The 23,197-nt window shown below is 38.4% G+C and overlaps 1 protein-coding gene across 1 annotated transcript in view; it reads right to left on the bottom strand.

Annotated features, from left to right (window-relative positions):
- The window catches only part of MEOX2 (mesenchyme homeobox 2), an 82,421-nt gene that overhangs the window by 12,965 nt on the left and 46,259 nt on the right, over positions 1 to 23,197 (bottom strand). Inside the window, exon 2 of the mRNA XM_075214067.1 lies at positions 6,997 to 7,169. Within this exon, the coding sequence (XP_075070168.1) occupies positions 6,997 to 7,169 (173 nt within the window). The remainder of the gene's footprint in view (positions 1 to 6,996; positions 7,170 to 23,197) is intronic.

A 23,197-nucleotide genomic window follows, 5' to 3' on the forward strand; every position in this document is an offset into this window, starting at 1 on the left:
CATGTCCCCCTGTTCCCTTCTCTGCTCCAAACTATACATTTTAAGATCTTTTAGTCTTTCCGGGTAAGTTTTGTGCTGTAGGCCATGCACCATTTTAGTTGCCCTTCTTTGTACAGTCTGTAACGTATATTTATATCCTTCTGGAGATACGGCCTCCAGAACTGAACACAGTATTCTAGATGAGGCCGTACAATGACCTATACAGTGGTATTATTACTTTTTTCTTTCTGCTACTGATTAAATCTTGTCTAATTCCGCTCTGAGCGTCCCCAGAAATAGACATTACACCAACGAGCGCGATCGCAGACAATTCATATCTGCGCGCAAACCCATGGAAAAATGCCATTTTCAGCGTTCTATGACAGAAAAAGCCCTGTATATATATATATTTATATATATACTAAGTCTATGCGAGATACCAATCCATTCTCACGTTTATAAGGACCCTCTTCTCCTGTTTACTTTTTATTTGCCTGATGATATGGAAATAATATGTCAGAGGAAACGAGAGCGATATAGAGAGCTAGAAGGAATATTTACATTCCTGACAGGGTTACAGGAAAGCTTCTAATAAAGTGTTTTCCCTGCTAATAAACTTTACGCTATATGAAGGCGCGATAACTAGTTTTCTTTCAAATAACTTAATAGCCGCTGTTGTTTCCTCGCTAATCGCAAACGACGTCAACTACAAAATTCTACGTTCATCTTCTATAAATCTGATAGTAATTAATCCTTCAAATGTATTTTATTTTTTCTGTGTCTACACTCTGTTAGAATGAACTCGCACATCTGTATGTATGTATCTGGATGAAGATATATATCAGCGCATACATATATATATCATATCAAGGAACATACTGTAGATATAAATTAAACAGAGGATTGAAAACATTTGCTTTCTTCACTTTTGATAGGTTGCGGAAACTCCCTATTTCCCCGGCACCTGGCGTGCCCTTTTACTAATATATATTGCTTTAGGAATTTTTAAAGCCCTGTTCATCTGCTATACATTTGCTGCTAATAATTTGCACATTTATATTGTGTACATGGTGCACGTCTGGTCTAGTTTATCTGTAGCAGAATAATCCAGCTTTAAAAGAGTTGACCTATCACCTATACGTTGCGGAGGCCGGTAATATTCAGCTTCACATCGCAGTGATGTCACTCAGCCCGCAGAATGGCAGCCTCCAGTCTCGGGGGGCAGTAAAGGGTCCTCGGAGGGGGTGGAGGGGGAGATGACCCAGAGTAGGACCCCAGTATTTATGCCACTCATGCAGTGTCTGGCAGGGCCTGATTAAGGATTCAGGCCGCCCGAGGCTAATAAGCTCATAGCGTTCCCTCACCTGCCCTGCCAGGCTAATTTGGGTAAAATCTAGGGCAGCACGGTGGCTTAGTGGTTAGCACTTCTGGTTCACAGCGCTGGGGTCATGAGTTCGATTCCGGACAATGGCCTTATCTGTGTGGAGTTTGTATGTTCTTCCTGTGTTTGCGTGGGTTTCCTCCGGGTGCTCTGGTTTCCTCCCACACTCCAAAAACATACTAGTAGATTAATTGGCTGCTATCAAAAAAATTGATCCTAGTTTCTGTCTGTGTGTGTGTTTGTCTATATTAGGGGATTTAGACTGTAAGCTCCAATGGGGCAGGGACTGATGTGAGCGAGTTCTCTGTACAGCGCTGCGGAATCAGTGGCGCTATATAAATAAATGGTGATGATGATGATGATAGAATCTGAAATTCTTAAGTTAAAATCGGTGTCCCCCCACCAATATTTATGATGCTGTGTTTTTTAAAATTTATCTCCACTGGGCGCTTTAAAAGGTGCGCAGCAATCTCTGTCTCTCATTTCCTTGTCACTAAAATTTGAACTGTATAGAAGATCTCAGGAGTGAGCGCCAATGAGAGTGAAGATGTGAAGTGGGAGGGGCTTGTCACGCCTGCGCCTGTCGTCAACCTTATCTTGCCTACCGGCTTGTCCTCAAGCACCCACCCAAGGATGACTCATTGTCTTTAGCCTTTAGCATGACAATATGTCAAGATAAAAACCTTACTATATTTATTAGAGATCAGCGGTTCGGATTACTTGAAATCCGCCGAAATGCGACTTTGTGGATCCGAGTGAAACCGAGTCGTGACTCAGTATCTCCCGCCAAACTCGGATCTCAAAATGAGGCGAAATGTCATTTATGGCAATATTTTTACAAAACGCTTCCTATATTCCTCCCTCGTTATCATCAGTGCCATTTTAGAACAGACAACGTGTAGGGAGGAGGTTAGCTACGGTGCTCTGCTCATAAAATAGCGTTAAGGGTGAACCAGGGACATAGGAAAGCAGCAGAATCCTGTCATTATTGTAATGCAGTTCTGTAGAGAATAGGCAGCTGCAATAGTTTGCTGATCAATTGCTATTAATTCAATCTTAAATACACTTTACACAGACTAGTGGCTACTGTTTTTTGTTAATGCATTGCTTGTAGCAGAGGTGGTCTCCAAGAAGGGGTGTAGTCACCCTGATGCCTGGGCAATCAGGACACCTGACACTGTTGTTGTGTCCCGGCTAGTGACAGACAGCTCGGTGCGCGACTGTAAATAAACTATTACTGCCTCTGGAGTGGACATGGAGAGGTGTCCCCATTTCTCCTATCTCTGTGCTACTGATTCCTGCTCATAAGCTTTTAATACACTGAGTTGTCCTGAAGGCATCTGAGTACCTGTGAGCACGTCCAACTCTACAGGAGAGGCGGCTGCTATAGGTGAAGACCTCTCCTGCTGGTTCTAAAAGCTTATGACAGTCACTAGGAAACTGTAACATCGTTAAGGATTATATCCTGGAACCAGTGGTGTAATAGCAATTTGACCTTCACTGTTTGGTTTTGCTGTTAGTTGTTAATTGACTCAAAAGTGTGACCTTTTGCCAAATCTACATTGGGTGTTTTTTTTATTTATTCAATTACAGTAATAGTAAAAGTCTGAACATGCAAAGGAGGTTTGGGTGCAATGAAAGGGAGTTATCAACACTATGCAGTTTATTATTTTTTTAATTGAGTCAGAGAAAGCAAAAACAATGATGGCGAAGCTACAAATTCCTTCATTAAGACAGCTGGCTGCAGACTTTGTCCAACATTGGTGAAAATTGGGACCGTTGTGAAGGAGTCATTAGAAAATAGATTGGAAATGACTGGAAATGAATGTTAGTGTTATAAATAGTAATACAGGAGCATAAACAAAATGACATTATTTTACCTATTTTTCACAATTGTCAATTAAATCCAGATTCAAACCCAAAACCAAAACCTGTCCAGTTTCTTCGACAGAACCAGTAGCAAAGCCGAAAAATGAAGTTGGGTTAGATCCGACACTGGTTTTGAAACCGAAACATGAGGGTCAGCGCACATCTGTAATATTTATCTTTCATGATTTCTCTGTACTTCGGAGAACAACTATTCTATAATATTTCAAAATGAATTCCTCTCCTGGTCACAAATTTCCACTCCCAGCTGCACTGAATCCCTTAGTGACGGCAAGAGGGAAGACCCCCCAAACAAGCAAGTTTTCCCAAACATAATCAGAGAATAATAATAATAATAATAATAATAATAATAATAATTAATAATAAGAAAAAAAAGAAAAAAAAAAGAAATTTGCAGCCCCGTCAATCCTTCAAATTCAAAATAAGACATTTATGTAACTTTACTTGAGATAGAAAATTAGAATTTTTACAAAATCTTAATAAATAAGCCCCAATGAAATGCAGGGAGATGAGTAATTATTTAAGTAGCATTACTCTGTATTTATAAAGCACCATCATCATCATCATCATTTATTTATATAGCGCCTGTCACACAACAATGGTGATTAAAGGGTAGTTGTATAACGGGTGGTAATAGGGTAATGTAGTAAGCTTAAGAGGGTGGTTGAGGAATATTATAAGCTTGTCTGAAGAGGTGGGTTTTCAGAGAACGCTTGAAAGCTAGTAGACTAGAGGAAAGTTTTATTGTGAGAGGGAGAGAATTCCATAGAGTGGGTGCAGCCCGAAAAAAGTCCTGTAATCGGGAATGGGAGGATGTAATGAGTGTGGATGAGAGACGCAGATCTTGTGCACCAACATATTACACAGCTCTGTACAGAGAATACTAATTAAATCTCCCTAGTGCTAGCCTCAGTGGTGTTACAATCTAATTTCCCTACCACAATCACAGACTCATTAGGGATAATTTAATTAGAAGTCTCGAACCTGCCAACTCTTCCTTGAAATGTACTATAAAATAAATTGACCTTTTATAATTAAAGGTTAACTCTCTATGATTACATAAACCGTATTAGATTAGTGGGGATTATCTAAGATTAGTGTATATAGGTGCATGTTTAACAAAGAGTGCTGGACGACAGCATCAATGTTCAATTATACCGCACACGTCAGCTCTGGGATTTTTACAGGTAAGAGGTAGATCTGGCTGTTAATTATAGATACAGTAACCTGTCAACTATACAGAAAGCTCCAGTATTGCACACAACTAGAGGCTCACTGAATTCCCAGATCCGGCAGGGAATCCCAGGTCTGTCTGGGGAATGGAGAGGGAGTTGAAAATGGACATATCATGATTCTCACAATGCTATGCAACGGCAAACTTAATGGGCCTGATTCATCAAGACACGTATCAGCTGATTCTGTGCGTATCGTACACAAAATCCCTCTGCACATGCCCAAAACCGTGCCCTACGCAACAAAACGCAGCAATGTTCAATGCATCTTCGTACGCAAAGGACACTTAATACGGCCATGTTTTCGGGGAGGGAATGGGCGGGGAAGCGGAGTAGACATTGTACAGTAGGGGCGTGCCAAACTCGAGGACACGCAGTCACGTCCAAATCAAACTTTGGGCATCTCAAATTTACTTGTTTTTCTGCCATATCTCTTGCTCCAGCTACAGGGCTAGTCTAAGTCCTGATAAGTAGTGATGACAGTATGCATGCTATAACATGTGTTTGCAATCAGGAGCAACTGTAAAAATGTATTTTTATGTTCAGTAGACATTTAGAACATCCTAATAAATGTGTTTCATACTTATATTATTAACAGGTGACAATAATTAAATAGGTTAGTTTTATTCTGTGTGTTATGTTGTGTCTGTATATTCTACATAGGCATTAAACCCGAATTCATCAGCGCATGTATGTTCAGATCGGTTCCTTGCTGAATTTTGGAGTACGCAGAGCCCATTTATGTTTGTTTTAAAACAAATGCACGTTGCGTTCAGCAGGCCTGATTCATTAAGGAACTTAGGCAAGAAATTGAGTAAGTTAAGAGTTCTAGATTAAACCATGTTACAATATAAGGGGTGCAAATTAGTTTATTATTTTGCACATAAGTTTTATACTGGCTGCTTTTTCATGCAGCACCCAAATGCTTGATAGCTTATTTGTACACTGAAATTTAAAGTTGATATTTGTGTACTACATGAAAAAACAGCCAGTATTTATGTGCAAAATAATAAACTAATTTGCACCCCTTGCATTGAAACATGGTTTTGTCCAGAAAACTTAAGTAAGAAAACTTACTCAAATTCTTGCCTAAGTTCCTTAATGAATCAGGCTCAGTATGGGTGTGCTTTGATGAATCAGGCCCAATACATCTTTAGGTATAAAGGCACAATCTGCCGATCCATCCAAACATGGACGCTTTCCAACCAATCAGGATCACATGATCCCACCCACTTCAGCGCAAGATTTGCCCGCACGGAGGTCCTCGGATCTGAACTGTTGAGAGGTATGAATTAGGAGCCACAGACACTTCTGGCAGGAGCAAATGCAGGATTTGTAGAGGAGGGTTTCCACACCACACCACCAGTGGGCGTAACCAGCATGCATGGGGGCGTGGCTATAATTTTAGACAGTGCTTGGCTGCTCTCCAACTCTTCCTATCCCCATAATATACATGGGCAATGATGCGTGGACTACTGTTAGGTGCACACAGCTCTCTCTTTTCAAGCAGAGCAGTGTGAAGCGGGAACAGGGTCCAGCCATCTCAATTATACAGTGCCCCAGGCTTGAAGGGGGCTTCCAGGCACTAGGCACCCCCCCCCCTCGGTTTGCCTATGTCTGGGACGCCAGGTACAATGTGTTTCCATAAAGCTACATTTACGAGAACTGATACAACTAATACAGAGGTGAACAGAGACACAGTAAAGAAAGTATAGGCCTCCTCTGCTAACAACTCTCCTGCCCCCTTAAAACGGACAGAGGGAGAAAAAAGAACAATATTTTTTTAAAATATAAAAATCAATATAATATGCATATGATACAAACGTACTGTGTTATCTGAGTTACAAATACCAACATATGTTTTTTTTACATTACAAAATTTATTAAGAACGACTAATAATATAAATATTTTTTTTTTACTCTAATATTCCTTATACCATCATTTTACCAGAGTATAACAAAATGTATAAGAAAGGAAGGGAAAGCTTGGCTATCTTCAGAAGAGATGGTTGGAGGGTCGATGAGCGAACAGGTTCAGAGTTTTCGAATTTTGTATAAATACTATTAGACAAGTTCATGGAATGATCCATTTCAATTCTACAGATGTGGCGAAGTCTATGTTTAATTTAAGCAGAAATCCGAACATCGGGACACAATAAACCCAATCCCGTTCCAGGCATCACAGTATTTTCCTTTATAAATAAAAGCACCTTTGTAGCCACATTTTGAATAATGTCATAAAAACATTCAAACACAATGGAAAAGTGGAGGCGTTGCCCATAGCAACCAATCAGATTCTAGCTATTGTGTATGGAGTATATTATAGAAAATGATAACTAGAAGTTGACTGGTTGCTATGGGCAACACTTCCTCTTTTCCTGTTTAAAAGATTTAGTAAATCCATCCCTTACTGTCAGTAAACTGACTGACGGCTGAAGAACCATGGTTAAACGTTGTGCTGGTATTATATATTAGAACAAAGCTAAAAAATGTTATAATGCACCTTATGGGAAATACCTGTCTTTCAGTGAGATCCAGGTTTACCGCTATTTCGTATCTTCTCAACCGGGTCAGGTAGTTATGATGGGCGAATTCCGCCTCCAGCTCTCTGATTTGTTCTTTTGTGAAGGCTGTTCTCTCTTTCCGCGGTTTACTATTTACATCTGACTTGTAATTTCCCTCCTGGGAATCTGCATGTAAGAAAGAGAAACTTTCATTTGTATATGCGTAGTTTTATGTAAAATATATTTTAAAGTTAAAAACAGATGCCCTATCCTCTGAACCGTTTCAATTATGTTATTTTACGTTAGTATGTAATAACATAATAGTTTGTTTTATTAAAATCATGCGTGGAACAAATGAAGAATTAATGCAAAACATAACTTCAAATTTTTCCAATTGCCCTGCATACATATATATATATATATATATATATATATATATATATGAAAATATTGATTGATGCCAAAGACCAGATACCCATATTAGATACTTATTTAACTGCTTCTTTATATATATATATATATATATATATATATATATATATATATATATATATATATATATATATATAAAGAAGCAGTTGCATAAGTATCTAATATGGATATCTGGTCTTTGGCATCAATCAATATTTTCATAGTTTACAGGAACACAAATTATTTCATGCAGTCAAAACTATTGTTTTGTTCATTGAGTTTACTCAATTTAATAGGTAATAAATATATTTTGTTAATTTTCTTTTTTGCACGCACAGTAACTATTATTGGCCTAAAATTCTGGCAGTTGTCACTCGGGTGGACACATTTAGATAACTTAATCGGTCCACTAAATACCGACATTGAAATTTTCAGATACGACTCATGGAACTAAAATACACTGTTCAGTGTTACCCTGACTTTTCTGCTCTGTTCCAAAGTAAATTAATACCGTCCCCACTTCATTACTCCTCATCATCATCTTTGTTTACATGGCGCCACAGAACACGGCACCATATATATAAGTAAAGGGACAAGAGAGGCAATAGAATCAGATCCCACTACATCTTTTGGACAAGTTATTTGATCTGTAGAAACATCACTGGTTCTGCTCCTGTGTATGGATCTACCAGTCTATATGGCATTGCAAAGTAAAGTATGTCTAAAAGACTTGGAAACAACTGGCAAATAATATTACATGAAAATGCATCAGCACTAACTTTCATTACTTCATTACCCCTGACACTAGCATTGCTTCTTTTCTTGTATGTTGTGCTTTGTAATATGGAGTCTTCTGAGGACGTTTGTACTTTTTTTTTTGCCCGTAGCAGATTTAGATTTATTTCATTTTAATCCTCCTCTGACCCCCTTTGAGCATGGGATGAAAGTAAATGTTCATCATCCCTCTGAGGCTGAAAATCACATTGCAGTGCTACTATGTCATCATGTTCATCCTCATACTGTTGCAAAGAGTCCCTGGCACTTTAATTTCAGATGATCTTTGATTCCACCGCTGCTAGGATTTGACCTACAGTCCTCAAAGTGAGCAGAGGTGTGACTCAATAAAAAAAAGCTCAGCATCACAATCACAATAAAGCAAACCATGGAATTTTACACATTTTATCTGGTTCCATAATTACATGCACTTGATTTTATTCTTTGGATGACCACCCGCTATAGCTATATAGCCAGTGGTCATATATAGCAGAATAGCTTTTCTCCCTTTGATAAATAGACCCCTCAGAGTTGAACTAGGGCTTGTCCATCTCTCCCAACTCTAACTCTAACTGCACATTCTAAATTTGCCCCCTCTACAGTGTAACATGGTTTTACCAAGGTGCCAAATTTGGCTTTCTAGCTGGATTTCCCTTTAATGATGCCCATAGTGAGCACACAACAGGAAAAAAGATGAAGATTAGAAACGTCAGAGGCCACGGATAGTTCACAGCTCACGTCACAATCACAAGTAATAGAATCCATAGACATTTTCTTATAGAACAGTCCAGAATGAATCAAAACTAATAAATGACAGCGTCGAGACTAGATACACTACCACTCTTTAAATACACATATCACCAGATAGTTATATTATTATTATCACAATGCTTCGCAGCGCTGTATAGTAGGGAAAATGGTACATACATAAAACAGAGACAAAATAAACGCAGACATGAAAACAAAGGGTATGAAGGACCGAGCTCATTAGAGAACTTACATTCTATTGTAAGTGGAAGAGGTTAGAGCTAAAACAAGAGAAGCGAGTGTGGTTCAGAGTGGAGATTGGGATAGTTGTGAGGGTGCATTAGTGTGAATAGTGTTATCAGGGGATAAGGTGATCTCTAAAAAAAAATGGATTTTCAAAGAGCATCTAAAGACTTGAAGGCTGCGGGAAAGTCTGATCGAGCGTGGTAGGAAATTCCACAAGTGGGGAGCAGCACGGGAGAAGTCTTGTAGACGGGAGTGACATTTTTTTTATATAAAAACTTTATTTATTAATACAATCATTAAAACATCACATATATTAAACAATAGCCAGTTTGGTGCACCAAATATCTGAATACTTGGAATAACTGTAAAGTCCAAATCCTCAGATATCGTACTACAATTAGTTGTGTGTCAATTCAACACCCCTGAATCGTGCCTGTATGTATAAGACACAACTTTCTCTGTTGGTAAAACAAACACGATCTCTCAGATAAATCTTATGAGATCCCTACACAATCAGTAACAAGCACTTAATCGCCTCTGATACACCACATCCGTGAGCGGTCGGTTTGGATGGGTAGATTGATTCCTTTCAGAAATGTGGCAAAGATGAACAGAACAGTCATTGTGATAGAATTAAATGGGCATTATGTAGCAGAATTCCTGCATATATCTTCACGTCTCTTGTCTGTTATTCAAATATAGCAGATTTCCACTATGTGCCTTATAAATTCATTTGATTTGTACACACCATTAATGCATGGACACCAGTGGATTCTTTTAATATATGGCAAAGAGGCAATACACTCCAATATTAAAATAATCCAGGAGGAATGATTGCTTCATGGTCTGAAATACCCTTTTATAAGGCTATAAACCTGTGACATTTCTTAACTTTTTGCTGATTGGCGTCATTCCATTCCATGCATTCTGATTGGCCTGATTCTCCAGGGGGCATAACCTATTCTGTATATTTGGGGAATCCGGACTGATTTTCAAATCCATTCATGAATCACTGAAATCCGTTTCCAAGTTACCCGCATTGGTTCACTTATCCCTAACTATAGTTTGTGTAATTTTTTTTTTAATCAAATTTTAACAATATCATTATAACAATATATATAACAGTGGGTTGCAAAAGCATTTTCAAGTTAAAGTAGCTAAAATTCATATAGTTTTTCGACATGAATTTCATAGATAAAAATAAGAGTAGCAGGGAGAAGAAGAAGAAGAAGAAGAGAGAAACAGAGTGATGTGCGTGACCACCTGGGCAACGCTAATGGGTACAAAAAAAGAGTAAGGGGAGTGGGGGAGGGTCAGAGGGAGGGGCTGGAGCTGTCTGATGATGGAAGTGATTAGGGAGAAGTACTACCCGCTGCAGAGGCAGGATCTGAGCTTATCAACGGTCTTAGATTTCCTGTGTCCCGGAACGCGAACCATAGACCCCAAGTGGCATAATGGTCTGCGAATGTAATGGCTGAAGGTAAATATCAACTTATCCATTGATCTGTAGGTTTCCATTCTCTGGAGCCATTCCTTGATGAACGGAGGGATAGGAGACCTCCACTGGGTTGGTATCACTGCTTTAGCGGCAAATATGAGGTATGGTAGGTTAATTGTCTGCTATAAAATTGCCCTTTGTCTCTCTCTGTCTGTGTCTGTATGTTAGGGGATTTAGACTGTAAGCTCCAATGGGGCAGGGACTGATGTGAATGACTTCTCTGTACAGCGCTGCGGAATTAATGGTGCTATATATATATAAATAGATGATGATGATGATTTCAAGATTGATTTTTTAAAACTGGAGAGCAGGGTAATAGTTTTATTTAGTAACCAGAAAGCAGGATTGTCGGGGACCTCGTCTCTCAATATAGCAGTAGAGACCGCTATAACCTGTGTCCAGAAGGATTGAAGTACTGAGATCCCTAACTACAGTTGATTATAATGTGCTGTACTACATTATAGCGTAGCTCAAGCGCAATTCTAATATAGTATCAATGCACAGATTACATTAGTACCCTTTGCAGAGGACATGATTTGCCCAAGTGCAAATATACTCCCTTTAGCTGTATTTTCTCATAACTCTGAATGAAGATAAATAATTATTTAGAACAGAGCAAAAAAATAAAATCTTAAAATTATTTTTAAAAGAGGTTATAAAAACCTCCCTTTTCTCTATTGTCCCTGTTTTATTTCAAATTCTATTCTGTGCTGATATTTTTTACTTACATTTTTTTTTTTTTACCTTTTTACCTCTATAAACATATTGTTTTCTTTTAAAAGTAAAATGTTGTAAATCTCCTGTTTTTTAAACTCGTTTCTGGAAATATCCTGATTTAACGTCCCACTTGGGACTATGGGTTGGGAGATACCAACCCACCCTGACCTTTCGGTCTCCGTTCACATCCTATGAAGCAAGGCCCTCATGGTTTCTCTCTGGTGGAAAAAGGGATAGTGACCCAAAAAATGTTGGCAGGTTTTCCTCCAGTTTCCATCTGCTGTACAGATGTTGCAACTTGTTCAAAAGTCCTGTTCTGTTTTATAAGGACTTACTCTTGAATGCCCAATGATAGATGTTGAGTCTGAATAGTTTTGCCCGAGGGGATTTGTACAGATGACCCCTGTCCTCTCCTCTATTATACATCTGGCATGCAATATGCTAATATCACATGTATATTACATTTTATGATCCATGGAATTACAAGGCCACATTCTAAACACAGATTTGGTGAAATTTCAGAATCACACAACAGGATTTACTTTGTGGAAGGCAAAATTTGTATTATGTTTTTTTTATTTAATGTTGGGCTATACCTTGGACATATTACATATGCAATAACTGCTGTAGTAATATAACTGCTACAGGCCAACATATACCAATACGCCATTACAAATAACAGCTGGCCAGTTAGTGCACCCATCAACTACAATACTGGTGGCCATACATGCTTACTCTGTCTTGACGCCTGGGAAACTTTTTGTCTCCAGACTAAAGTAGGCCACGCCTCTCCTTCTTGTAAAGGGGGCGGGGCCTTGCTGGGCGAGGCTATAATGATGTAACTTGTGTTGTCACGCCCTCCCCTTACTTGCATTCTGGACCTCACCCTCCGGGATCTACAAGCCGCTTATCCAAAAACTTTTACAGATACATTCTTGAATCAAATGTCAAGCTGTAGTTTTAAAAAGATAATAGGAATTTAAAAATAGTTGTGATAAACACAGGTTTGTAATGTCAATAAACAATCATTGGAACGGCAGATTAGATAGACCATGTCTGTATCAGAAATGTTCTTTTTGAGAGTTTCATATCTGTATGGTGAGTTGTCAATTTGCAGCTTCATGTCTAATACAATATAACAATCATTAAGGTAAGTTGTTGTCCACTCTGCAGTAATGTAGAACTAAACAGCCCTTTTGTGTCAATTCTACGTTTGACCTGAGATATCAGCGCTCTCTATTGAGACTGCGCACACAAATGTTTTCCTAATTTAAATGTGACCTTTACTATAAAAGCATAGACAACACTGCTGTGATGATTCGGTATATGTTCCAGTCTCTCTGTATTTCATAAATATTCATTATCATCATCATCATCAACATTTATTTAGATAGCGCCAGCAAATTCCGTAGCGCTTTACAATATTTTATTTGTCCTGAGAAGGTTACCTGCTGGGACACTTTATAACCAGAGTATTCTCAAACCGTGGTGTAGTTATATTAGCTAGGTGCAATGTGACTATCCAGAAATAATCCTGGGATAAGGAGAAATAGCTCTGCAACAACAGCCATCAATCCCAATCGCTTTCCTTATGTAGAGATATTAAAAAAAATAGTAATAACAATTTATATTTTATGGGCAGCACGGTGGCTCAGCGGTTAGCACTTCTGCCTTACAGCACCGAGGTCCCGAGTTCGATTTCTGACCTGTGTGGAGTTTCTATGATCTCCGCATGTCTGTGTGGGATTTCCTTCCGGCTACGACAGTTTCCTACCACACTCGTGCAATTGAAATGCATTAAAGAAACAAATTGCTGAAGTTTTCTCCCTGAAGCTAAGTCAACGTTCTAATGCAGTGACCGTGTACACAGGGATGTGAGGTATTCCTACCAATTATCATTATTTATACTCAAATACAGACCACATTTTCTCAGTTCACGTGGGTCATTGCAGACCAGGATTTTTGCATTCACTTTCAGTTTTATTAATGCACATATGTAACGGTCCAAGGACCTTCACTTCCACTCACTAAAATTTATTTTCTAATGATATCCTTAAAGAGAACATGTCCCATATGCACCAATGATATCCTATTGAGACAACAGACATTGCTAAATTATCCAGCAATGGCAATCCCAATTGTAGGGTTGAGGGAATCACAGAGGTTTTTGTCCAGCAAAATAAATTTGCTAATTTAGATGACTTTTCGGACTAAATTTATTAAGCTGCGGGTTTGAAAAAGTGGGGATGTTGCCTATAGCAACCAATCAGATTCTAGCTTTCATTTATTTAGTACCTTCTACAAAATGATAGCTAGAATCTGATTGGTTGCTATAGGCAACATCCCCCCTTTTAAACACGCAGCTTAGTAAATCTAGCCCTTTGTCTCTTCTCCACTATCGAGGTTACTTCACCCTCAGAACCACCTCTGTATCTCTGAAGGGACTAATATGAATTGTGAGTTCTGAAAATATTTAGAAGTTCCCTTGATACATTTATAACAACAAAAACAACACATTTTATATATTGCTACTGTTTGAATGTTGTCAGTAGATTTATTTATAAATATGTATGTTTATATATTATTTATGTATAATAATGTTAGAGGTATATTTCCACTGATATACAACTTATTATTTGCGGGCAGGAATGTTTGTTTGCCAAGGTGTAAAAAACACATTTGTAAATACACTGTTGCAATATCCGATCAAACGGTCATTTGTCGTTGATAAGTGTGTACCCAGCTTTACTTACAAGACTATTTATATACAGACAACTTTAGAAGTCAGAGTAAACAAGAAAGAAAGAGGAAATGATGCATGTATATGCAAGGATAGATATTCACATTATTGTTATATTTACCCAGCCAAGGCAGAGGTTCTGCTGAGGAAAAGCATGCTGGGTGCAGTAGTGCATCAATATCACACAAAAAAACACAGAAATATGTCAGCACCAGAATAGTTCATACCCCACTATATTAAATTATCATATGAACATATAGAATTTATATTGTGAGAAATGCACTCCAAGTGAAACATTTTTAAAAAATACATATGAGAATACACCTATAGTGAAATGGAACCATGAATTATTGTGATATAAATCATGTAGGTTCCAATGTTGGGGGCAGGGTCAGTGCTGGGAACTCCCCAGTACCCTCTAGCTTGGTTCGATTCCTGTTCTGTGCAGAGCGGGCACTCAGAATATTTGGGGTCACATCGGCTGCATAACCAAAAAATATTTTATTGGGGCATTTACCTGGATTACCCCGTTCCACTAGCCCCATCCTGGAAGGGGGTGCCCTCCTTAACAGTAATATCAATTAACGAAAAAGGGGCACTCAGACTTTTAATCAATACCAAAATATTAAAAAATCTTAGACTTTATTCAATAAAAACTACATTACAATATTGATCTCATGAGTCCCCACTAACTATTATAGCGAACTATAAATAAACTAATTAATTAAAATATAGCAAGGTGCTTGTAAGAATAAAAAGTGTGAAAAAGTATTTTAAAATCTCTTTTTCACTTTATTCCTACAAACACCTTCCTTTAATTAGTCATTTGTTTTTATTGTATTTCGCTATAATTTGTAGCATTGTGATGAGAATCCGCATCAGCGCTGTAAAAAAATTAGGGCGTTTCAGATATTGGCAGGGCGTGTGGGTGGGGAGCAGAATACTAGAATACTAGAGCCTGGCGATGAAAAAAACAAGGAAAGGAGACAAGGGAGAAGGTTTACTAAACCTTCAAAAAACTAAAAGTCAAGGTGCGGCCCATGGCAACCAATCAGATTCTAGTACGCTCTAGATGAATCATAGCTAGAATCTAATTGGTTGCTATGGGCCACACCTCCACTTTTCCTCTGTAGAAGGAGGAATCTAGTGAAAGATTACAACAAAGTATAAAGACAAAACAGGGAAATAAGCAATAAGACAGCGAACATCGGGACACAACGTATAAAGTTTGCATTATATTTCTGTGTTAGGAGAAAGACGGATAGAGAATATTGCTGACAAAAGTGATTTGTTTATTTCCTAACGCAGCCGTAGATGGAAAGTTACCTGACCTGATAGTATGCGCTGAAAAAATGTCAAAAGGAAAGAAAATAACACAGCCTTAAATGAAGAGTTTTAAATTTGTTTTATATCACGGATTTTATTGGGTTTTATGCCTGGTGTATTAAAAAAAGAACAAAGAAATGAATAAATCCATCTTAAGGTAATTACAAAACTGCCAAGGGAGAAAGAAATAAAAGTAAAACAGATTTTTTTTAAGAAAAGTATAAACGTTATTGTAAATATTTTCTAGTGTTAATATAAAGAAACCGGTGGAAAATTAATTAAAGACGTTATTCCATAATAAACCTGAGTAACCAGCGATCGTATTTCCCACTGCTGGTAACGCCAATAATACATAGAGCCTCCGGCTATGGGGCAAAGAAGAAAGGTTTAAAAGCAGCAATGAAAGAATCAGGTGTGGGGGTTTTTTTTTAACAGAAATGCACTATGGCAGACTATAAGAAGAATGTTGGTATTTACCATTTTCCTTCTTCTGTTTTTCCTTCAGGCCCCTATTATGATTCTGAACTACTATGACAACCACAGTCACATGGCACTTGATGTAGTGAGCAGAGAGGCTTTGGAACACCCCTCTGAGCTCTGTCTGCCATGTGACTTCCTGATTCTCCTCCCTTTGCCATAACATGACATTCTGAGAACTGTTAGTATGTGTCCGTGTTGCAGACTGTCTGTGTCTGGCAGCCATTTTTAATTGCCAAACAGAGAGCTTTTAAATATGAGATAATGATATGTGAGGGGAAAGCTAAGAAAACTGAGCATCAGATCCATACTTAAAATCTGCATAACTTGCTATTTGGATAAATAGAATAACTCTTTTATGTGGGATTTCTGCTTGAAGCAGAAAGGAACACTGGCTCAATGGGAGCAGGGGGCGTGGAGCCCCTGCTATTCTGAGCAAGCGCAGTGGGCGGAGCATGCAGAGTATGGAAAATTCTAGTAACCACTTTGAGAAGCTGAAGAAGTACCGTGTACCTGGCATCATAAGAATGGGCACGTTAGAGTGGCACAAACAGATTGGAGAGCACAATAAGATTTCTACCACACAGAAATAATGAATGTCGAGCTACAGGAATCATCACCTCCTCAGAAATCTCTTACTAAAAATCTAAATGATTCCTTTCCAACGCGAAGTCACACAAAGAAACTCGTATTTAATTAAAGATAATTGTGTTACATCAGCTCTTTCATCAACCCTGAAATGAATCTGTGTAGGAGACGTCCTTGTGTGAAAATATTACCAATCACAACTGGGTAAATGAATATTATCTGGAGTCTGCCAGTATTGTCTTTATATATAACATAATGGGTCGTGTCACAGAATTTGGTAATCCCCTTGTCTCTTCTAACTGCTCCTCCCGTCAATTTTAAGGAGCCTACAGCCAGGGTCTGGTCCCACCTCTCGGCACGATGTGATGCTTAAATTTGGACAATATCTATTTTTCCACCCCATGGAGCCCAAATAATGTCCAGCAATGATGGGCTCTATTAATGCCATTGGAAGATATATATATGTCCTAGGTTTCTCTTTTATTTGCTTTAAAATTCCAGGTAGATTGTGTGGGGAAAGAGTTTCCCAAGGATTGCTTTTGGCTGTAGGAAAAGCTGGTATAAGGGTCCCTGGGCTTGTGAATGGGGAGAGAGGGTGGGCTCCATTCATTAGGCCCATTTCGGGTCTTCCAACCTGCCAGACAGTTGCTGGCTAAACAGGAGTTGCACCTGCGTGATGCTGGTAAAAAGCTGTCAGGCAGGTCCCTCAGTGTCTCACTGCCTGGGGAACAGGTCAGATGCCTACTGAGAGACACTGCAATATGTTACCAGCAAGTTCTGTTATTTTTTTGAGTGTTGGGCATTAGGTCCTTCACTTTAGAGAGGGTGTTCCTGTGTATTAGTTAGAAGAAGCACAGGCTATGACTTTTGTTTATGTTTTGTTTTGGTGCAGCTTAATAAAACTAGCTTCGGCTACTTGAACCAAGACCCTAGACTAGTGTAATATACTTGGCTGACCCTCCTAACCTGATCTTTTGACAATTATTATTGGGATTTATCAATGAGGTTATTTTAAAGTGCTGGGAAAGCACAGAGTGGCCCCCAATCAGTAAGAGCAGATACTGTTCTTACATATTAATAATACAGTTTCAGACAACAAATAATACTAAAAATGCTTAGAAAGTATTAAAAACTGCCTATATTTAAATTATTAATGACCCCAATATTGACCTGATTATCTCACCGAATCTGAAGACTTGGTAGAGTGTTCAACAAAGAAGGAAGCAGCAGTGATTATCGGGTAATAGCAAATATCAGGGGTCTAAGCCTAACTACGCCATTCATACCTTTTTCAGCATTTTGCCATGTGCACCCATGTAAACCTGTACAATAATGGTATCTATGTACTAAGGAACAACCAGTGGTTTAATATTTGGAGTTTCCATTTGCTATGTACTATACAACAGCAAGTATTTTTTTATTGTTAAATGCTTTGATTGAAACTTTTAACAACATGTGTGCAATTTTGTATGCTTTACCCGTGTTTGCGTGGATTTCCTCCGGGTGCTCTGGTTTCCTGCTGCAGTCCAAAACTATACAGGCAAGTTAAGTGGCTTCTAACAAAAGTTTGCTTTGGGTGTGTGCGCTTGCGTGCAGTGTGCGTGTGTGTGCACGTGTGAGTGTGTGTGGTAGAGAAGTGAGACTGAAAGCACTAATGGGGCAGGGAAAGATGTTGATGGTTCCATATTCTCTGGGAAGTTCTGCCAGACATGGTGGCACTATACAAATAAATGATAATAATAACAACGTATTTCAAAGATACATGTAATCCAAAATCAGACACATCTGAAAGGGGTGTTACATATGAGCAGCTTAAAGTATTGGTGCAATTTGTGCGTATGTGGATTGTGACAAATTTGAAGTTATGTGTCTTAGATATTGTGATCCACATTGCGGTTCCTGCCTGCAATACCATGTGTCACCACTGTGTTGTGTTACGGTGCTGTTGTGCAGCCTGCTGTAAAACATGTTGCTTTATGTTTGTTCTTCAGTTTAGTAAAACGCGTTTCACAGCCGGCATAGCGCGGCTCCTGGTCTCCATGTTCTGCTTGTATGAATGAGCACATACAGAAACACTGCAGTGTGCATCATTATGAGCAAATACACTTGCTTCCAACTCTAAATCACATCCTAGTGTGTAAAGGAGAATGCAATGGAGCTTAAATTCACGCATACTGTATGAAAACCTTGCAAATTGTCCTAAAAAATGTATTGAGGAATTTGTCCAAAACCTCTGACACTAAAAGGGTTAATCTAGTTCACCCACAAAAAAGCTAAAAACAATGACACAAATATTTATCTGATGAAATACATTGGACAGTTCACTAGTATATAATTTACACAAGATATGAAAATATGCAGCTTGATAATTTGCAGTTAATGGTTTACTTGACGCTTTGTTGTCTATTTGTGTAAAGGTTCAGTGCAATTAAAGGGAACATGGCACCAGTGCATTATGGGTCTTTATTTACCGTTAGGATCAAAACAACAAAAAAGAAGCATATTTGCACCTTTGCAGAACCGTGCAGGGGGATCATATTTAAACTGTGCCGACGGGGATAGATTTAGGAAGCGGAGTGCCTAGCCCAACTTTAAATTGCAATGTGAAAATAGGAGGAATAAAGGAGCCACGTTGGGCTACTTTACAATTGCGCTCCCGGGCAAACTAGGCTACAGCAGAGCATCCATTTTTTGTACAGTCAGTGGAAGGAGGTTTGCAAAACCTGATGGAGGACATGTTATAGGCATTCCTCCCGGAGGGGAGGTGAAGTGTGACTGAGGACGCTGTGAATGGTGTCAGTTGGCCCTGTCATGTTGTGACTCAATTGCATCACTTTTCCGCTGTGGCTGTGTCCAAAATGGCGTGATTCACTGTGAATGACATCATGGAGGCCCACATGTTGCCCACATCACTAGGAAGTGAGCAGGATGTAGGAGAATGGACTGATCTCCCGGAACGCAGTAGTCTCAGAACTCAGAAGTCTTCCGGAACTCAGGAGTCTCCCGGAAGTTCCGGGAGAGTGGGCAAGAATAACTTCAGTGGGACCCGTTAGGTGCCTCTGTGTTGACAGAGAAGCACATTTACAGATAAACACAGTACAGTGTAACACAAAGTTTCACACACAAAAGTATAATAACTGCCTCCTCGCTCTCTGGTTCTAAATTGGTCTACAGCTTTTACTTTAGCGCAGTGCGTCTTTTCAATTTTTTTCTGCCTCTTCGCACACTCTAGGTGCACTTCTAGGTCGTCTCTCTAGCACAGGGGGCGTTAGTGCATCACAATATTTTGGAATGCGCATCAGCTAAACTTCGTAAATTGTCACCAAATCGCACAGGACACAAAGCAATAAATAAAATTGGATTCCGGAACTTGGAAATATTTTCCCTTTAATATGTATCATGCTTTAGTGTGAAAATAATAAATCTATTGCTCAGTGGTTATATGCAGTCCCCAAATCACAATTAGTGCTGTGTTTGCAAAAAACATCAATTACATAAACAGAGATTCCAAAGGTTGCAAAATATCTTCTTTGATAGGAGGGTTTATCAGTGAGCAAAGTTCTCTGGTACAGGTGATAAAACATTGTCAACAAGAATTGTGTGTCAGGCTCCTTATTAGTTTGATGCTGATTATTTCACACTTCTGTGACTGCTGTAAGTTCATTCATGAAATCAAACCTTTTGGCATGGTGGGTATGTCTAACTAGACCCTCCGAGTCACACACATTCCAATATGACAAAGTGAATTAACAGCCAGATGTATGAAAGTCAATACATTATTTTAGAAGTAGGACACAGAAAACGATCCTGCTGCCAAACCACAGCATTGTATCTTATTGGGGGTAATAAAAAGCCTGGTCTAGAATCGCCACTACGTGGTGCAACTTTTCCTTTTTCTCCCCCCTCCAAGTTTAATAACTTCTTTTATTTAGTAAAGTACAATTTCTTGATGGCTGCAATATGTATATATCAAGCATTTAAGCAATATCTGTTGCATATTGCCAAATTCACATATGTATTTTTAAAATGTATAACGATAATGTTATAAAAGGTTAGTTCATGCAATTATTTCTCTAATATCCTGTGCTGTGGCTAAAAGAAATACTTTGCAGAGTGAGGAGTTCAGTATAGAACAATAAGTGACTTACAACGTATGTTGCTTTATTTCTTCCAGGTATAGGAAGCATTGAAAAACTTACTGCTATTTACTCTTGCATAGTACAAAAAACACATTTTATCAGCCTGGCGGGATCTCTTTAAGGCACTACTAAATAAACAAAACACCTAAGAACAATAACTGACTACGGGGAATGTTTATTAATCCTTATTCTCATGTAAATTCCCCGAAAACAGAGGCAAGTCTAAGTATCCTGCAAATGTATTAACACTGCATCGCATAAACACTGATCCCAGCAGATATCAGAGATATCTGCTGCTTTGCATTTTTCACCTTGTGATAGTGACCATAGGAAAGATAGGAGAGGGACAGCAGCTTTTCATGACGGCTGTTCCTGTTCAATTCTTTTAATAAATACCCACGGTCTTTCAATCCTTATCTTTGCAATAAGGATTGAAAGGGATTGTGTATAAATAGAGGCCTAAATACACCTAAAAAGCAACAATATGGCAGAATAAATTATTGCAAAGAATTTCAACATTTTAATAATCCCAAAATATAAAAAAAAACAAGACATATCCCATATCAAAAGATGCAGAAATAGATATAACACAATTCTAAATAACAGATATAAAAAGGAGGATCAGTAATTAGACTGAAAACTCTTTACTATAGCAGAACAATCTCTTCTGGTAGCACAATGGGGTCCTGATCCATCAAGGTAAGTAAATGGCGATACCGTATTTTGCGAAAAATCGCACTGCGCATGCCCAGAAATGGACTACACACCAGTGAACACAAGTACATCCAATTTATCTTTGAACATAATTGACACTACGACAGCCAACAATTTCGGAGGGGCAACGGGAAGGGGACTGGGCGTATGCCCATCCTCGATGTACAGTAAAGGCGTGCCACGCTCAAACACACACGGCAGCATCCAATTCAAGCTCTGGCCATCTCTAAGGTATGTGTTTTAAGTAGTGTCACTTGCACCAGCTACAGGTCGGGTGTAAGTGCTAAGTGATCGTGAGGACGGCTGTGTATACAGCTAGAACATGTGTTTGTAATTAAGAGCAACTGTAAAAATGTATTTTATGTACAGTAGACAAATACATCTTGATAAATGTATTTAGTGGGGGTGGATTAAAACTTTTTTTTGTTTGTTCAATGTTTTAGCATTAATGACTATGGGCCTGATTCATTAAGGATCTTAAATGAAGAGGATTCTTATTTCAGTCTCCTGGACAAAACCATGTTACAATGCAAGGGGTGCAAATTAGTATTCTGTTTTGCACAGAAGTTAAATACTGACTGTTTTTTCATGTAACACACAAATACTTGACAGCTTATTTGTACACTGAAATTTAAAGTTGATATGTGTGTGCTACATGAAAAAACAGTCAGTATTTAACTTATGTGCAAAACAGAATACTAATTTGCACCCCTTGCATTGTAACATGGTTTTGTCCAGGAGACTGAAATAAGAATCCTCTTCATTTAAGATCCTTAATGAATCAGGCCCTATATTATTAACAGGTGATAATAATTGAATACTTTTTTTTTCTTTATTCTGTCCATTCTGCTAGGACTTAATATTCCACCCATGTATTGTATGTATCCTGCAGTGTATTGTCTGTCTCAATACACAAGTGCTGTACATGCAGAGCTTACTTACACCCATATTCAACAAGGGGCGGCTTGTAGGTGAATACGGATGTGCGTATGCCTGAATTTGTGTGTTCTAAAAAATGCACAATATGTTTGTTTTGCATGTCTTAATGGATCAGACCCTGTAGGGTTAAATCACTCTCTGATTTTGAAGAGATACTACTGGATCGCAGATTTTAGGCATTTATTACCTTCCAGGAAAAAATAAGGCCAACTTTGAATCACAAATTATTTTCATATTGGACATTCTTTTCCTAATTACTGCTATATTTATTGTTACTTTGTTACAAAAATGTTGCAGGTCTTGTCATGTGTATAAACAGACAGATAAACACAACACAAATGGCCACAACAAAAATAAAAAATGTAAGATAGGATGTAAATGGGTCCAACAGTTGTTTTACAATAAAATATCATTCAAACATTAGTGTTATAATCACCAAAGAGGTCACCAGAAAACATTTAAACAATAATTAATGCTTTGCTATAAGGTACCTTTAAAATTCATTCCAAATATTTCTTTTTAAGAAGTTGGTCACCAAAATTAATAATTCTCCCATTACCTTGCCTGTAATGATAGAGATGATTTTATTTTTAACTACCCAGCCAGTGATTTCAGAGACCAAACAAGGTCAGGCGCAGCGTTGTGACAGGAGATTCCAACTTTGCCATTTAACCAAAATATTAAAATTTTATGTATATACTGTACATATGTTACACAAACTACATAAAGTAGAAATAGCAAAGAGTATGATTTGGAAAGTCTATAGATCCCGATACCATTTGAAAAAGAAACAAGTATTAGAAATGACAGTTCAACAACCGGTAACAATGTTTACTACATAAAGGGGGGCTCTAGTCACCTTTGTTGCCCCCGTGCTTGTGTGTAACCTGCAAAAAAA

The sequence above is a fragment of the Mixophyes fleayi genome, chromosome 5 (genome assembly GCF_038048845.1).
Source record: "Mixophyes fleayi isolate aMixFle1 chromosome 5, aMixFle1.hap1, whole genome shotgun sequence".
NCBI classification, from domain to species: domain Eukaryota; kingdom Metazoa; phylum Chordata; class Amphibia; order Anura; family Limnodynastidae; genus Mixophyes; species Mixophyes fleayi.